The sequence below is a fragment of the Zalophus californianus genome, chromosome 11 (genome assembly GCF_009762305.2).
Source record: "Zalophus californianus isolate mZalCal1 chromosome 11, mZalCal1.pri.v2, whole genome shotgun sequence".
Taxonomy (NCBI): domain Eukaryota; kingdom Metazoa; phylum Chordata; class Mammalia; order Carnivora; family Otariidae; genus Zalophus; species Zalophus californianus.
In genome coordinates, this window is record NC_045605.1 from 98,874,442 (window position 1) to 98,894,183 (window position 19,742).

The 19,742-nt window shown below is 37.2% G+C and overlaps 1 protein-coding gene and 1 pseudogene across 1 annotated transcript; both read right to left on the reverse strand.

The window, feature by feature from the left end:
• Positions 1-7,056: 7,056 nt before the first annotated feature.
• On the reverse strand, positions 7,057-7,988 carry LOC113914908 (olfactory receptor 4P4-like). The gene is given in 2 exon segments (XM_035722994.1): positions 7,057-7,649; positions 7,652-7,988. Coding segments are annotated over 2 exon segments (930 nt in total).
• Positions 7,989-18,033: 10,045 nt separating this feature from the next.
• LOC113913487 lies at positions 18,034-18,975 on the reverse strand (annotated as a pseudogene).
• Between the last annotated feature and the right edge of the window lie 767 nt (positions 18,976-19,742).

The following is a 19,742-nucleotide window of genomic DNA, read 5'->3' on the forward strand; positions in this document are numbered from 1 at the left end:
CCCAAAACCAGACAAAGACCCCATCAATAAGGAGAATTACAGACCAATATCCCTGATGAACATGGATGCAAAAATTCTCACAAAATACTAGCCAGTACGATCCAACAGTACATTAGAAGGATTATTCACCACGACCAAGGGGGATTTATTCCTGGGCTGCAAGGTTGGATCAACTTTGGCCAATTGATCAATGTGAGGCCAATCAATCAATGTGATACTATACATTATTAAAAGAAAGAACAAGAACCATATGATCCTCTCAATAGATACAGAGAAAGCATCTGACAAAATACAACATCCTTTCTTCATCAAAACACGTCAAAGTATAGGGTAGAGAGTACCTACCTCAATATCATAAAAGCTGTCTATGGAAAACCCACAGCGAATATCATTCTCAAAGGGGAAAAACTGAGAGCTTTCCCCCTAAGGTCAGAAATGTAGCAGGGATGTCCACTATCACCACTGCTATTCAACATAGTATTAGAATTCCTAGCCACAGCATTCAGACAACAAAAAGAAGTAAAAGGCATCTGAAATGGCAAAGAAGAAGTCAAACTCTCATTCTTTTCAGATGATATGATACTTTATGTGGAAAATCCACATGACTCCACCCCAAAACTGCTAGAACTCATATAGGAATTCAGTAAAGTGGCAAGATATAAAATCAATGCACAGAGATCAGTGGCATTCCTATACACCAACAACAAGACAGAAGAAAGAGAAATTAAGGAGTTGATCCCATTTACAATTGCACCCAAAACCATAAGATACCTAGGAATAAATCTAACCAAAGAGGCTTAGAATCTGTACTCAGAAAAGTATAAAATACTCATGAAAGAAATTGAGGAAGACACAAAGAAATGGAAAAATGTTCCATGCTCATGGATTAGAAGAACAAATATTGTGAAGATGTCAATGCTACCTAGAGCAATCTACACATTCAAGGCAATCCCTATCAAAATACCACCCACTTTTTTCAAAGAAATGGAACAAATAATGCTAAATTTTTTATGGAACCAGAAAAGACCCCAAATAGGCAGAGGAATTTAGAAAAAGAAAAGCATAGCTGGTGGCATCACCATTCTAGACTTCAAGCTCTATTACAAAATTGTAATCATCAAGACAGTATGGTACTGGCACCAAAACAGACAGATAGATCAGTGGAACAGAGAGCGAGCCCAGAAAATGACCCTAAACTCTATAGTCAACTAATCTTTGACAAAGCAGGAAAGAATGTCCAATGGAAAAAAAGACAGTCTCTCCAACAAATGTTGTTGGGAAAACTGGACAGCCACCAACAAAAGAATGAAACTGGACCATTTACTTACACCACACACAAAAGTAACCTCAAAATGCTTGAAAGACCTAAATGTGAGACAGGAGTCCGTCAAAATCCTAGAGAAGAACACACGTAGTAACCTCTTCGACCTCAGCCGTGGCAGCGGCCAAAATGAACTATAGGGACTTCATCAAGATAAAAAGTTTTTCACAGCAAAAGAAACAGTCCACAAAACCAAAAGACAACCGACAGAATGGGAGAAGATATTTGCAAATGACATAACAGATAAAGGGCTAGTATCCAAAATCTATAAAGACCTTATCAAACTCAATACCCAAAGAACAAATGATCCAATCAAGAAATGGGCAGAAGACATGAACAGACACTTTTCCAAAGACATCCAAATGGCCAACAGACACATGAAAAAGTGCTCAACTTCGCTCGGCATCAGGGAAATCCAAATCAAAACCTCAATGAGATACCACCTCACACCCATCAGAATGGCTCAAATTAACAAGTCAGGAAACGACAGATGTTGGCGGGGATGCGGAGAAAGGGGAAACCTCCTACACTGTTGGTGGGAATGCAAGCTAGTGCAGCCACTCTGGAAAACAGTATGGAGGTTCCTCAAACAGTTGAAAATAGAGCTACCATTTGATCCAGCAATTGCACTACTGGGTATTTACCCCAAGATACAAATGTAGGGATCCAAAGGGGTATGTGCACCCCAGTGTTTATAGCAGCAATGTCCACAATAGCCCACCTGTGGAAAGAGCCAAGATGTCCATCGACAGATGAATGGATAAAGAAGTGGTATATATACACAATGGAATATTATGCAGCCATCAAAAGGAATGAGATCTTGCCATTTGCAACAAAGTGGATGGCACTGGAGGATGTTATGCTGAGTGAAATAAGTCAATCAGAGAAAGACATGTATCATATGACCTCACTGATATGAGGAATTCTTAATCCCAGGCAACAAACTGAGTGTTGCTGGAGTGGTGGGGGGTGGGAGGGATGGGGTGGCTGGGTGATAGGCACTGGGTAGGGTATGTGCTATGGAGAGTGCTGTGAATTGTGCAACACTGTTGAATCACAGATCTGTACCTCTGAAACAAATAATACATTCCATGTTAAAAAAAAAGAAGAAGAAGAAGAAGATATTAGGAAGGGAAAAATGAAAGGGGGAGAGTCGGAGGGGGAGACCAACCATGAGAGACGATGGACTCTGAAAAACAAACTGAGGGTTCTAGAGGGGAGGGGGTGGGGGGATGTGTTAGCCTGGTGATGGGTATTAAAGAGGGCACGTTCTGCATGGAACACTGGGTGTTATGCACAAACAATGAATCATGGAACACTACATCCAAAACTAATAATGTGATGTATAGTGATTAACATAACAATAACAAAAAAAAAAAAAAAAAAAACCTCAATGAGATACCACCTCACACCAGTCAGAATGGCTAAAATTAACAAGTCAGGAAACAATAGATGTTGGAGGAGATGCGGAGAAAGGGAAACCCTCCTACACTGTTGGTGGGAATGCAAGCTGGTGCAGCCACTATGAAAAACAGTATGGAGGTTCCCCAAAAAGTTGAAAATAGAGCTATCCTAGGACCCAGCAATTTCACTACTGGGTATTTACCACAAAGATACAAATGTAGGGATCCGAAGGGGTACGTGCACCCCGATGTTTATAGCAGCAATGTCCACAATAGCCAAATTATGGAAAGAGCCAAGATGTCCATCGACAGATGAACGAATAAAGAAGATGTGGTATATATCTACAATGGAAAATTATTGTATTGCAAAATGGTCACCACAATAAGTCTAGCTAACATCCATCACCACACATACTTACAAATTCAGTCATCAAAAGGAATGAAATCTTGCCATTTGCAGCAACGTGGATGGAACTGGGGGGTGTTATGTTGAGTGAAATAAGTCAATCAGAGAATGACATGTATCATATGACCTCACTGATATGAGGAATTCTTAATCTCAGGCAACAAACTGAGTGTTGCTGCAGTGGTGGGGGGTGGGAGGGTTGGGGTGGCTGGTTGATAGACTTAGGGTAGGTTATGTGCTATGGTGAGCACTGTGAATTGTGCAAGACTGTTGAATCACAGATCTGTGCTTCTGAAACGAATAATGCAACATATGTTAAGAAAAAAGAAAAGGAAGAAGATAGCAGGAGGGGAAGAATGAAGGGGAATAAGTCAGAGGGGGAGACGAACCATGAGAGATGATGGACTCTGAAAAACAAACGAGGGTTCTAGACGGGAGGGGGGGTATGGGTTAGCCTGGTGATGGGTATTAAAGAGGGCACATTCTGCATGGAGCACTGGGTGTTATGCACAAACAATGAATCATGGAACACTACTTCAAAAACTGATGATGTAATATATGGTGATTAACATAACAATAAAAAATAAAAAAGATATCTAGATGTGTCTTCGATTCTGATATGGAGTAATTCTATACTCTAAATCTTCAAATTCTCAGGCAGAATTTTGTGTAATAAAAATGGCATCTATAAAATTTTTGTCACAAGAAAAAAATTTGTAAGTATGTGTGGTGATGGATGTTAGCTAGACTTATTGTGGTGACCATTTTGCAATACAATATGTTTTATACAAGAAACTAATATAATGTTATACATTATTTATATCTCAATTAAAAAAAGACAATGCTCTCTCAATTTATTAAACATGAAAGCCACTGTAATCCATTCAAAGTCATTTCTGTGATAGTTTTTGATTTTATAGAATACTAAAATCTCGTTAACTTGAAATGTGTGTCTAGATTTGTAGCAGAAAACATCATTAACCCCAGGTTGATATTGTTTGCAAATAATAATTTTGATCACTGGTAATGTTCTAGAAGAGAAATTCACGTTATTAAGAAAGCATGATAATGAAAAGAAATAATATCCACTATATAAAAGAGGCCTTTAAAATGAATCTGTTGTTTATTTATCTGAACTTCTATTTTATTTTTAGAGACAGCTTTCCTTGGTCCAGCTAAGTAATGAAACAGTATAGGACATGCCTTGGAGAAAAGTTTTAATCTGGCAACAGTTTTGTTTCTTTGTGAATAACCACTGAGACATCTGTCCACTTCCTCTCTGCTCTAACAGCTCTGGTTAATTTCACCTTCCTCATTATTTTTTCTGCTCTGTCTACCTGTTTGTGTGGTGCCTCCAGACAGATTGTAACTTGCATTTTACTTACATATTCTAAAACGCTTTCTGTATTTTTGCCTTCTTCCTTTTAATAAAATCCTGTTACCTAGATTCTTCTCTATAATGATACTTCCTGTGTTTCTTAAGCGACCTTTATTTAAATCTTATCAAGCATGCAAAAAAGGCCTTTCATAATTTTTTTCTGTGGAAAATCTTTTTCAGATGTCTCTTCCTCTTTCCACTTATAAATTTGATATATCTATCGTGCCATAGTGTATATTTTTAATTAATAAACTTTATTTTTAAAGCAGCTTTAGATTCACAGCAAAACTGAGCAGAAAGTACAAAGATTTCCCATAAAACACGTTTTCCCACACACAAGCCCCCTCCAGAGTGATACATCTTTTACCATCAAAGGAACCTACACTCACACATCATTATCTCCCCAAATATACTTTTCATTAGGCTTCACACTTGATGTACTACATTTTACGGGTTTTGATATGTAAGACCACATGTATTCACAACTGTAATAACATACAGAAGTGCTTCCTGCTCTAAAATCCTCTGTGCTCTGCCTATTCATTCTACTATCCACACTAAGCCTTGGCAAACACTGATGTTTTCCATGTCTCCATTGTTTTTGCCTCTTTAGGATTCATATATTTCCAATCATATACTAGGTAGCCTTTTCATATTGGCTTCTTTCACTTAGTAATGTACATTTAAGTTTCCTGCATATCATCTTGTGGCTTGATAGCTCATTCCTTTTTAGCGCTGAATAATAGTCCATTATCCAGATAAATCTCAATTTATTTATCTATTTACCTGTGGAGGGACCTCTTGGTTGCTTCTGAGGTTTGGTAATTATGAATAAAACAGGCATAAACATCCATATGCAGCCAATATATGGTTGCATAATGTATTTTCTTTGTTTTTCGTGGTAGACCATGTCTTAATTTGTCTTTTGCTAGGCTTTTCTTTTTCTCTTTGTGGCAGAAGAGGTCTTTGGTTCTGGGTCCAATAACTTTCCACTTGATAATTTTAGTCAGGTTGGGGTTTGTCAACATTTACATTTTATTATTCAGTCCCTTAGATTTTATGGAGATGTTTTATATTCTGGTCAATAGGTGGAATAACAAGTAATTATTTTTAATATGAATTCAGCAGAATTGATCGCCAGGTGCTGCTTTACTATACTGATTTCTTCAATTGCACAGCTGATTTCTGAATGCTACTAGAGGAAGTATAAATGAATGTTTTATCTTAAAGTTATTTGTGATGATTTAAAGCCATTATTTTAATTTTTGATTTCAACTTCGTCACTAGTGCCCAGAATGTGTATCACGATGAGGACTGGCATATAAGCCCAGGATTTTCTTTTTAAAATGTTTTAAAATATTTTAATTTTAATTTTATTATTTATTTTATTTATTTTTCTATTTTTATTATTATGTTCAGTTAGCCAACATACAGTACCTCATTAGTTTTAATGTAGTGTTCAGTGATTCATTAGTTGTGTATAACACCAAGTGCTCATCACAACATGTGCTCCCCTTAATACCCATCACCGGTTACCCCCTCCTTTCTGTTAACCCTCTGTTTCCTGGAGTCCAGAGTCTCTCATGGTTCCAAAGGCAAAGGAAACACAAGCAAAAATGAACTTTGGGGACTTCATCAAGATAAAAATCTTCTGCAGAGCAAAGGTTACAGTCAACAGAATTAAGAGGCAACCCATGGAATGGGAGAAAATATTTGCAAATGACACTACAGATAAAAGGCTGGTATCCAAGATCTATAAAGAACTTTTCACTTAACCCCCCAAAAACAAATAATCCAGTCAAGATACAGGAAGAAGGGATGAACAGACATTTCACCATACAAATAAATGGCTACCAGACACATGAAAAAATGTTCAACATCACTAGCCATCAGAGAAATACAAATCAAAACCACAATGGGATACAAACTTACGCCAGTTAGATGGCAAAAATTAGCAAGACAGAAAACTCAAGTGTTGGCAAGAATGAGGAGAAAGCTCCCCCCCACCTTTACACTATTTGTGGGAATGCAAACTGTGCAGCCACTCTGGAAAACAGCTGGAGATTGCTCAAGATGTTAAAAATAGAGCTAACATACAACCCTGCAATTGCACTGCTAGATATTTACTGCAAAGACACAAACGTAGTGAAAAGAAGGGGCACATGCACTGCAAAGTTTGTAGCAACAATGTCCACAATAATCCCAGGATTTTTAATAGAATTATTATTAATTATGTTTTGACTTTATAGTTCACTGACCAAATAGTGTTGCCTTATTTGCTTTGGCTCAGACAGCCCTTTTTTTTTTTCCCTTCCAGATGACCCTATCCACACCTCCTTAAACTCCATAAAATTAAGCTTTCAGTTAATTCTGGTATGTGGGAATTAGGATTCATTTAGTTATTCCTTTAAATTTGTTTTTAATTCCTCTTTCATTCATTCCATTCATGATAGTGATGGGATATTAAGTCTATAAAATATTTCTTAGCTTGTTGGTCACATCAAGCCCTTTTCTTTTATAAAGTTGTTTAGCAATGTATTTCCTCAAATTAATTGCATGCTTCCTTTGAAAATAATGTTTGACACCAAGCTTTTCTCATGGCATTTTTCATCTCTCTATTTCTCAGCGTATAGATTGAGGGATTGAACATAGGAGGAATGATAGTATAAAATTGAGCAAATACTTTGTCCTCAGGGAAAGTGGCTGGAGGTCGAAGGTAGGCAAAGTTTGAAGGCCCCAAAAATAAGATGACCACAGTGATATGAGACCCACAGGTGGAGAGGGCTTTGTGTCTTCCCTCAGCTGAGTGATGTCTTAGACTAAACAATATAATGACATAAAAAACAAACAAGACAACAAAGGTAACTAAGGCGACCGTACCTGAATTGGCAACCACAAGGACCCCAGTGATGTAGATATCAGTGTAGGCAACTTCCAGCAAAGGAAAGATATCACAAAAGTAGTGATCAGTTTCATTAGGACCACAAAATGGCAATTGGATTGTCATCAATAATTGAGGAAAAGAATGGAGAGCCCCACCAGCCCAAGCAGCTAAGACCAGGAGATTGCACCTTGTCTTGTCCATGATAAGCATGTAGTGGAGAGGTTTACAGATGGCACCATAGCAATCAAAAGCCATGGCGATAGAATGAAGATCTCAATGTCTCCAAAGAAGTGCACAGCAAAGAGTTGTAACATACAATTACCATAGGTGATGGTTTTTGTCCCCCCTAGTAGGTCACCAATTAATTTGGGTGTAATGCTAGAGGTGTAGCAGATGTCCATAGTGGATAAGTGGCTGAGGAAGTAGTACATGGGTTGATGAAACAGAGGGCTGCATCGAATGGAGATAACGATCAGAAGGTTTCTTGCCAACAGGGCAACATAAGAGAATAAGAGCACAAAGCAAAATATGTGTATGCTCTGGTCATACAAAAGTCCTAGAAATATGAATTCTGAGATGTTTCTCTGCCTCTCCATATACTTGAGTTTGCTGTATGTTACACACAAATGAGCATGTATCTGAAGGAAATTAACAGAAATTTGGTGGAAACTTAACATTATGAACACAATGATATAAAATTTACTAAGTAGATTTACATGAGTATCATATTAATATTAATTATTCTTGATTTCATAAAAAGGAGTTTTTAACATTTTTGTCTTTGATTCTATAGAAGTATTGTAGAATAATTTTAAAATGGGAATAATGAGAATGATTACGATACTCAGTTTTACTGGTAATGATTTTTAACTATTTAAATTATGTTTTGAAAATTAAAATGTATTCATTATTATTAATTATATTATTTAGCCAAGAAAGAGGATTTTAAATATTGTCCCAAGTCAAAAAATGCTTTGTTGCATATATCTTAAAACTGTGTGGCTAATACATGAGGTCAACTTTCTTATTTTCACCATTTTCTGGTCAAATTCCATGAATTATCTGGGAGTGAATCCTCAGGAAATGCAAATGGACAAACCTGAGCTGCTAATGGTTAATTTGTTTAAAGCACACTCTTTTTTTTTGCTATGTGACCAAACATTGCCAATGGGTCATACTAAACCAATGGATTTGCTGTTATTTAAAAAAGCAAAAAATGGTGAAAAAGTATACAGCAAAATAAAGAATGTCAATTCATGACTGAAATTGTGGAAAATAATTAGCAATTTCATTCATTTCTCCTATTTACATATCACGTGTTAAAGAGAATTTTAAAAATGTAAATACTGTCATTAAATTTTGTGATGACAATCATTAAAGGATAGACTAAAAACTATATATGTATATAGCTATCAGAGAGGTATTTAGAAAACGGTCCATACTGTAGGAGAGCGAAATTCTGCTTTAAATTTTTATTCAAAACTCTAAGTTCACAAAGGAGTATGTTTAGCGTGTTCCTACATTTTTTTGAAAATAATGAGGAGCTACAGGGTATTCAGAAGTTAGCCTTAAGTAAAGAGTATTGAAAAGTTTTAGGGAGGTAGAGTTCATTGACCTATTTTCTACTTACTGCAAGTGATGCTAATTCTTTGTTAATGCAGTGGAAATAATGTTAATTTTTCAGATACAGTTATTCACCTAAAACAATTTGGTTTAAAAACAATCAGGATTCTTTTGTTTCTAGACCATCATTGGCATTGAATCCACAAAAGTGCTTCCCTTCTATCTCACCCTGTAACCCGAGGGAACATTATACATGATCGCTGCAGGGAGCAGATGTAAAAGGGAAAAAGAGAGGGGAATTCTTGTCATAAAAACAACATTTTGATGGCAGAGATATTAAGGAACCCTCTTAGGTAAAGTTACAGATGATGCATAAAGAACATCAGGCAACCACTGAACAAGTGGTTAGAACATTAGCAACACAGGAGGCGGCAGAAACATTGAGGCATCTTAAGAAACTGACCAGTGCAATCCTTGAGCGAATTGCTTCATCTCTTAAACTTCATCTTACTCCTTTCACAATTAAGAGATCATTACAAAATTCAGAATTTTAATGAGGAATACACGAGGTAATATGAAATAGCCAGAGACACGTGTGGTTCAAAATGGATTAGTGCGCGTGTCATGCACACACACACAAAACCAAGGCCAGTGGAAAAGTAAAGAAAAAAAATATTCATAACATGGATTTCATAACTGATCAGATAAACTTCAATGTCAACAATCTGTTGAGGACAACATTTAGGTTAGTTGGATGGCAGATTGGTCCTCTTAGGGAATGCCTAACCCTAATCCTTAGCCTGATGTTTTTGCACTAGAAAAATATAGTTACATGATTACTTTACTTCTTTGGTAATACTAAATAAAAATTCCTAGTGCACTTTTAGTTAAACTATCAGTATAAGAATAGAGGCTCTTATGTTTAAATTGAAGCTTCCATCATGGTTGCCGGGTGTTTCAGTCAGTTAAGCAGCTGCCCTTGGCTCAGGTCATGATCTCAGGGTCCTGGAATCAAGCCCTGCATCTTGCTATCTGCTCAGCAGAGAGTCGGCTTCTCCCTCTCCCTGTGCCTCTCCCCCATTCGGGCTCTCTCTCTCACTCTCTCAGATATATAAAAAATAAATAAAGCTTCCATCACATGTTCCCATCTTTGCTTAGTGTAACAGAATAGCATGCTATAAACTTACCTTAGTTGACTCAGATGCAACCACTTTATTCTGGGATGGCAAGTGTTTTGAAATATAGGAAATTTTCATTATTATACAGATTCAAGCATAAACATGGCTATTTCTTAACATCAATATGGAGGGTTGTACATGAGTACAAGAATGGGATGCAATTAGAATGCTTTCATTTCATTGTTATTAGTTGGAATTTTGCTTATAAATAATACACAATTAAAACTAACATATGCTAAGGCATTTTTATAATAATGGAATTGCCAAACATTGCAAAAGAAGTTATAGTCTTTAGAATGAAATTATACAGACTAAGAGCATATAATTCACCAAGCTCTTGGTTGGCTGGACCCTTCCCAAACCCAAGGTGACAAGGGTAATTACTAACCATAGGATTCCATTGGCTTCCAGGTTAGTTTTAGGCTACATCAGGTAGAATTCTTTCCCCCAGATACTCACTGTGCCAGATCATCCCCAGCATCAAAATCTGGAATAAAATGAAGAGAATTCTAAATCAGTAATTCACACACTTCCAGATTAATTCTCTACAAATGTTTTGGAAATCTCAAAGTGACTTACACCTTCTACAGGTTTACAAGGGAAGTAGACTTCAAACATTTACTAAATCTATCAGTGATGAAGAAAGGTGTTGTTATGCCCCAGGAAAGTAGGCTAGGAATTTCAAATGCTGATTTAAGATCTCAATGCCAGCTCACTAAAAAAATAAAGGTATTTTTAAATTCCTGCCACACCTAACAAGAGTATTTAGGTCCTGGAAATCATCGATTTTCTGCTTCTTTCTGAAGAAAATTTGGTTGGGACCAACAGAATATAAACTTAAGTGACAACACAGAAATTATTAATTCTTAGAAAGCTGTAAGTAATTACATTCCCAAAGGCATTACTAGAGAGATCCTGGCCAAATGTTGCTAAACCACTGTCCAGAGTGAAGTCCTTGGTTGCCCTGGGTGTAGTTTTCCACCTTTGCATTAGTTTGCCTAAAACACAAGGCCATAGTCAGAGCGGTTCAGGAAATTTTGACTGTATTTGTCCAGCTTTCTGAAGAATCAGAGGGAAACCAGTGTAGTCTGTAATCCTATCTGGTTAGCTATCAGGAAAATTTGAAATGAGACAGAAAAAAAAGAACCACATATGAGCATTTACAGTCCAAGTATGACCCATTATCAAGATCTTATGTGTGTAGGGTAGATAGAGCAATGCAATCAACGACCTGCAAATGAGAATGGGTCCAAAACTGTCCGTGGTTTGGACTAATACTACTGGAATTGATGGTTGGGGGTTAGGAGACAAAGAAAAGAAATGATAAAACAATAAACATTCTTTCCCCATGAACATGGAAGGTAGGAGAAGTAAGAAAGATTAAAAATTTCAGAGGAAGGGGGCACCCTGGTGGCTCAGATATTTAAACATTTAACTTCAGTGTGGGTTAGATCTCAGGGTCCTAAGATGATTGGGGATATTTGGGATGGAGTCCCGCATCATCAGGGGGTCTGCTTCTCTTTCTCCCTCTGCCCCTAAGCCCCACTGTTTCTCCTTCTCTCTCTCAAATAAATAAATAAAATCTTAAGAAAATTCATTGAATTATTTAAAACTTACAATAATGCATATTTTGACATAAGTATTATTACCTCTATTATGGATATAAGAACACAGAAATTTCTAGAGTTTAAATAACTGACTCACATAGCCAGGAAGCAAGAAAATGGATATTTCTAAATTTAATGCTTGCTTCCAGGCATTGAACATTTAGTAACCCTGAGTATGAAGGATTCTAACTGATGGGGTTCAGGGCCCAGTGTGCCACTTTGACGTGTGGATTGTTCTGAGCTGAAAACTGAGGCCAAAGGATTCAAGAGGAGTTTTTTTCTTCCTCACTACTTGCCTAAAAGAATTTATACAGAGGGCCTTATCCAGGAAGAGAGATGCCACCAGAGATAACTACAAAGAGTGTGGGGTAGGCATGGTAAACTGTGGTGGACTCTGCAGAGTTAATTGTTCAAGTTCCCCTCTGTGCCCATTGAATTCCTACCCCCTTCTCCTTAGCTCAGGACAGCTTATAAACCTCAGTTGCCTGACTATCAGGGAGTTTCATTTCTTTGGGGTTCCCATACATGTGAAATTAGTTTGTTTTTCTCCTGACAATTTATCTTATGTCAATTTAATTGTTAGAGCAGCCAAAGAACAGAGAAGGGAAAAAGGGAAAAGCTTTCTTCCCCTACATAGCCCTTCAGCACAGAGGATATCAAAGCTTGATGATTTTACAGCTTGTCCATTTCAACACCGTGCCCGATGTTGACCAAGCTTTACTCCAGCTAGCTTGTATCAACCCACAGAGAAGATGACTGGTCATATCTTCCATGTCCTCCCCTGGCAGACACACTCCAGGACTCCCCTTAGAGATGTATAAGGTGTTCCATCAACATCCCCGAGTCTTGAATTCACCCCTCATTCTAAACTTGTTCTCCTGAAAATGTTTTATTTTTGATAAAGTGCATTTTATCTTTTTGTATATGGACCATACCATTGATATTATATTTAAAAATTATTTTTCTAATCCAACGTCACAAAGATCTTGCCTTGTATTTTATTCTGAATGTATTATGCAACTCCCTTTTATGTATTGGTCTACATTCCATTTGGAATTGAATTTGTACAAGCTGTGATGCACGGATTTCTGTGGTGTTGTTGCTGTGGGTACATAGGATTGTCTAACACTTCTACTGCCATTCATTGTGGAGACTGGGTTTTCTCCACTAAATTGCCTACAGACCCCTGTTGAGAATTAGTTGACCAATGCAGGTCTGTTTCTGGACTCTCTAGTCTGGCCCATTGATCTGCTTGTCTAGCTTCATGAGAAGAACACACTGTTTTGAACACAGCAGCCTTATAATATACCTAGAACTGAAGTAATGTGAGTTCTCTAGCTTTGTTCTTTTTAAAGTTGTGTGACCTAATTAAGGTCACATTGCTTTGTACATTTTATAACACTTTGGAAAATAATAAACACAAGCCCGTTCATATTTTATATGAGATTGCTTGAATCTAAACACATATTTGGGGAGAATTCACATCCAAAGAGTATTGAGTCATCTGGCCCATAAGCACAATACTTCTTTCTATTTATTAAGTTCTTCATATACTCTCAACATAGTTTCTATAAAGTGTTTAGCATATGTCTGCACCTATCTTGTCACATTTTTCTTTAGGTATATTGTGTATTTGATGCTATTGGAACTGGAATTTTAAAAAAATCCAATTTCTGTTTGGTAGTTTTCAGTACAAACTATGCAATTGATGTTACATATTGATCTTATACGGCACAACCAAGCTAAGCTCACATGAAAAAGAAAGTCTCTCATACTGAACAAGAGCTTGGCAGAACTGGCAATTTTCACCATGACACACGTGTCTCTATAGAAAATTCTAATGAATGTATAGAAAACCTAGCATAATTTAGAAGTATCAAAGAAATGCTGGACAGATGAAATGAGTTTAGATCTATTCAATTCTGTTTTATTATTGTGTTTGTGTAGAATAGAAATTATTTTTCTCTCATATTGGGTAGGATTCATTACCAAAGCTATCTGGACAGGGGGTGTGAAGACAATGCAATAAATTAAATTACTTTAAGATGTAAATAAAGACCACTGAGGATATGTATCTTTAACTTTCAGGAGCTTGAGTAGTTTATATCATTAAAATAATTTTTTTATTCAGGCTACAGTGTTGAATTTATTGGCCTTAAGATAAACACTCTATCTTTCATTGTCATAACAAAAATGTGTAGAATGTGTAGTGATATCATTTCTATTATTAAAAACAGCTATGTGTAGTAATCAATGAGTTATAAGTATCTCAGGAATCAAGATCCAGTAAAGTAAACCAAAGTAAAATCCAAACAAAATAGAGATAATGATATAATAAACTAAGGAATTAAACGGCTGACATAACTATCAATCTTGGGTGCCTGGGTGGCTCAGTCAGTTAAGCGTCTGCCTTCAGCTCAGGTCATGATCCCAGGGTGCTGGGATCAAGCCCCACCTCTGCCTCCTGCTCAGCAGGAAGTCTGCTTCTCCCTTTGCCTGCCGCTCCCCCTGCTTGTGCTCTCTCTCGCTCTCTGTCAAATAAAAAAATAAAATCTTTAACAAATTAAAAAGATAAGTAACATTCTTAGAGAATAGCAAAAAAGCTAAAGGTTAATTCTCCGAAAGAATTAATAAAACTTGGAAAACATCATCAAGATCAATCAAGAAAAGAGAGAGAAAAAAACACACAAATTACTAATATGAGGAAAGGAACTCATACGTTACTAAAAAGTCGTGTTCGTTTCAACAAAATCTTTGAAATCCTTGTTGATGATATCTATTCAAGCTAATTATAAGCTATTTTCTAGGGGCGCCTGGGCAGTTCAGTCAGTTGAGCTTCTGACTCTTGGTTTCAGCTCAGGTCATGATCTCAGGGTTTTGGGATCGAGCCCTGCATCGGGCTCTGCTCTGTACAGAGTCAGCTTCTCTCCCTTTATCTCTGCTCGTCCCCTACCCATCCATTCCCTCTCTCCCTCTCAAATAAATAAATAAATAAATAATTTTATAAGCTATTCTCTAGTAATTCTACCTTTAGCTATTTATTTGCAATACCATAAAACTGCATGAATAGCAAGCATGAATTCATCATCAATTAGATGTAGATAAAAATCATTAGGTATGGATTCATACCTGGTTCTGGGAAGGAAAACATTCCATTAGCATATGGTTCATATCTTGTTTGTAATAAATTTCAAAGAGCCAATGACCAAATTAAGCTTAAGGAGGGGAAAATAAATCATACCTGCACTTAAATTGAGAGTATAGAGCTATTTCAGAGTGAAACACCAAAAACTCTGAGGTCAGACTTCTTACAACATGTACCCACTTGTATGGGACACATGGGGCAGGAATCGCAGCAAAATGGACAGGTCAAGCATTCTGGGAGTCTCAAGTGACAGAAGCCTACTTTTAATGGGCCTAATGGTTATTGTGTGAAAACTCTCCAGTTGGATTCAGAGCTGAATTCAATTATAGGTTGCTTATTTGGATGCATTGAAGGAGGAGCCTGAAGAAAGCATAGTTGCATGAGGAATAAGAAGCAGCTTGACAAAGAATTATAAGCAAAGAAGGAGCTCTGAAGAATGTTTCAAAACAGTAAAGAATGTTTTTCAGTTGGAAGAAACGAAACATGTTTCAACAAAACATGATATGTAAAGGTGCAGTGAAATCATTATACCTATGTTATCTCACAAATTTATCATAGAATTTAAATATGGGGGGACAGAACTAAATAACATTACTTAAGGCAAAACATTGACGATAAAGAATTTGAAGAACATAATAGGCTAACAGTGCTTGAGAATCCAATCAGAAAACCTTTCACAGGCAGAAAGAGACCAATGGTTGACCTTGAGGATGTTTACTAAATTACTAAATCATCAACTTTTCAAGTGCATTTTGATTTTACTAAATATCTCTTAGTGGATGATTTAGGTACAGTATGTAAATCAGCCCTCACAATGGACCCTGAAGGCAAAGATAGGGTTGAGCAAAGGGTGAAGGATTAGGAGAGGGTGCTGAGGCAGGAAGTCACATAAAACTCTTTCAGCCACAGCTAGTTGGGCCTCCAGTCTTTCCCATAGCTTCCTGGCAAGATATCTAAGCTTCTTCTAGCCTGGTGTTTTCTGATAACTCTTGAGCATAAAGAAAGAACCTCTGTTAACAGATTTATAGCGTATTCTTTTTAAAAAATGAGTTTTTAAATTATCAATAAATTCTTATATAGATGGATAGAATCTACCCGACAAATTGATGAGTAATTTAGTTTGTTATATTTTATTTGTCAGCCTTCTGTATAGTGTCATCCAATTTTGCCAGTAAAATCTTGTGGACCCTTGGGGGAAAAAAAAGAAAATATGAGAGCTAATATATATATATATATATATATTGTATAGCATTCTTTCTGAAGGGATAGGGATTTCCCTGACCTGTCCTAAGTATTTCCAAGAGCCCCAAGGTTCCCCAAACAATACATGCACAAACACAGTCATTAAACACACACACACACACACACACACACACACACACACACAGAGGCACATCACATTTGTATACTTAAAAAAAATCCAAAACATTTTGGTAAAAGTCTACATTAAGCCATCAAACAGAACTATAAGTAACTGTCAAAGCTAATTTCCTATGGGGCAGACAAAATGTTTTCCCATCATATTCTGGAGGCTTGCATGGCTCTAGTAGGAAAAAAATTAAACATATTAGTTACATATGTGAAGGTTTCTAAGAGTTGAAACAGAAAAGAGTGGTGCCAGGCACTAAGACAATAGCTACTACCTCCATGATTTCTCTTGCATTTTGCCATGGCCCTGAGGCAGAAGTAACTGAATCAAGCAAAGTTTGTGTGGAAGAAATATAATCATTCTGCTGAGAAAAGACAAGTCTCTGGGCAGAGAGATATGTCCAGACAAATAGATTGGAAGCTCAGAGCTGAGCTTGGGTTATGTGATTCAATGGACAAAGAGGCACCCAATGATTGAGAGAGCAGTGCCTCCTTAACGCAGACAATGAATAAGTAAAACTATTCTAAAGGTCTGGTGGTCTGCTGAATTTCATTATCTCCCTAATAGGCACATGGGAATATATATTAAATTCTTAGCCTTTCTGACATTACTTATTTTATTATTAATGCAGGATGGTTCATGATACAAGGATGAGTTCTAGATATGTAAGAACAATGCATGCAGTCAAATAAAAAATATGTTTTCCAATAATTTAATTCAGTTATTATTTGTTTACATCTTAATTTGTCCAAGTTTATTGTTAGAAAAAAAGATAAAAAGAAAAATAAAGATATACCACATACTTCTCCCGCTCAGACAAACTAGTAAAAGCACAGTTCATAGGAAGAAACACTTATATAGGATATAGGATTATTTGAAGGGGAGAAAAGATACTGCTGAAAAGCAACAAAAGAACAGGGCAGGAATCAGAAGGACTTCTAGTCTGTTGGATCTGCCAAGTCTTCCCGAATAAGAAAACATAAGGAGTGTGAATTATAGATAAGACATGGACCCTCAAGCATGGGGTGGGGAATCCTAAGCAGAGGAGGTAGCTGAAATACAGCCATAAAGCTAATAGATTCTAGAGTGTGTTTGGAGAATGTAGATGGACCCAGTGGAGCTGGTTGAAAGCATCCAGGCAAAGGGAGACATAGAAGGAAAGACAGGGAAAGAGAGAAGTATATAACTTGACTTTTCAATGTGCCTTATGCCGTGTAAAATCTTCACATGTGTTAGTCCAAGTGATATTATACCTTCATGAGGTATAATATTACCCCATTTCATAGACACTCAAATAATTAAATCAAATTGCCAGGACCCAGGGATAAAAACTTACAGAATCACTGTGTCACCCAGCTCTCCCCTACCTCGAAGCCTGTCATTGTAACACCATATTTTCTTCCAGTGTGATTACCTCTAATATTAGCAAGTTAGAGCTGAACCAATTTGGGGAGATTTAAGATAAACAAGTGAGAAGGTTGGATTTTGTTTCAAGGAAAATAGGGTTCCTTATACATTTTTTGGAGAGACCAGAGATTTGATCAGAGATATGCTTGGGAAGGGCATTTCTTGAATTCCTCAAATCCAAGTGCTCACACCTGGAACTAATTGGACCCTTTAAAGTGCAGATTGCAATCTGAATTACAATGATTTGCTTCTTTGGCTCATAATAACTTCAGAGGTTATTCAGTCCAGCTCCCCAAAGAAAGCTTGTATGTTTTCTATACCATCACAAATAGTCAATGTTCTGGGGACACAGGATTGAAAGCACGGTGAAAATCAGCCTATTGACTTGAATTCAGAATGTGCCATTTTAGACCACATCTTCCCGATGGCAATTTTCATCTCCATGTTTCTCAGGGTATAGATGAGAGGATTCAGTATGGGGGCAATCACAGTGTAAAACACAGAGATTTCCTTACCCTCGTTCTCACTCCCTGCAGGTAGAACGTAAGTATAGATACAGGGTACGAGGAAGAAAACGACCACCACTATGTGAGAGCTGCAGGTGGAGAGAGCTTTGCATCACCCTACAGAGAAGCGTGTCCTAAGATATAATATGAGAATGTAAGAAGCCACCAGGACAAGAAAAATGACAACTCCCACCATTCCCGAATTTGCAATCACTAAGATACTAACAACATGAATATCTTTGCACATCAGTTACAAAAGAGGCTTCACATCACATATGTAGTGATCTATCTGATTACAACCACAGAAAGGTAAATTGAGTACCATGAGCAATAGAGCGACAGAGTGCCAAAACCCCACACCCCAGGCCATGAAGATCAACATGTTACATACACCTCCGCTGGTTCATGATGACCATGTAGTGCAGGGGCTTGGCAATGGCAACAAAGCAGTCTAAAGCCATGGACAGCAGGATGAATATCTCCACACATGCCAGCAAGTGGGCAGTGAAGAATTGGGTCATACAGTTGTTATAGGAAATATTTTTTTTCTTGCTGCACCTAAGTCCCTAATTAGCCTGGGGACCACAGTGGAGATGTAGCAGAAGTCCATGAGGGGAAGGTGACAGAGAAAATAGTACATTGGTTGTTCGCTTAGATGGCTGCAGGTGATTTTGGGTAAGATGATGAAGTTTCCCATTAAGACAGCCAGGTAGCAGAGCAAGAACAAGAGAAAGAACAGTAACTCTAGTTGCCTATTTCCCCATAATCCCATGAAAACAAATTCTATGACATTGTTCTGATTTTCCATGAGGTCAAGGTGAGTCCAGAGACACAACAGAAACTTAATTCATCTGAAATGTTACAAAGCATATGGTGTTTTAGTAGTACTTTTTAAATTGTTGGAGTATTTTTACATTTTACCAAAAAAAATGTAGGTCACAGAGGGATATTTACACTTATCTTTTTTTTATTATGCTATGTTAATCACCATACATTACATCATTAGTTTTGATGTAGTGTTCCATGATTCATTTTTGCATATAACACCCAGTGCCTCATGCAGAACTTGCTCTCCTTAATACCTAACCCCAGGCTAACCCATCGCCCCACCCCCCCTCCTCTCTAGAACCTTCAGTTCGTTTTTCAGAGTCCATAGTCTCTCATGGTTCGTCTTCCCCGCCAATTTCCCCCCATTCATTCTTCCCCTCCTGCTATCTTCTTTTTTTTTTTTTTTAACATATAATGTATTATTTCTTTCAGAGGTACAGGTCTTTGATTCATCAGTCTTACACAATTCACAGCGCTCACCATAGCACATACCCTCCCCAATGTCTATCACCCAGGTACCCCATTCCTCCCAACCTCCACCACTTTAGCAACCCTCTATCTTTTTGGTTTAAGGTTATTATCATATTATAAATTATGTTTAATGAGAGCATACTATACGCTGGGAAATTTTATAAATATTTTGTATGCACTTAACTAATAATTGCCCAATAGTGACTCTTCTGATACTCATTTGACATATGGGGGAACAAATATGGATAGTTTCAGATAATAATATCTATTCATTCA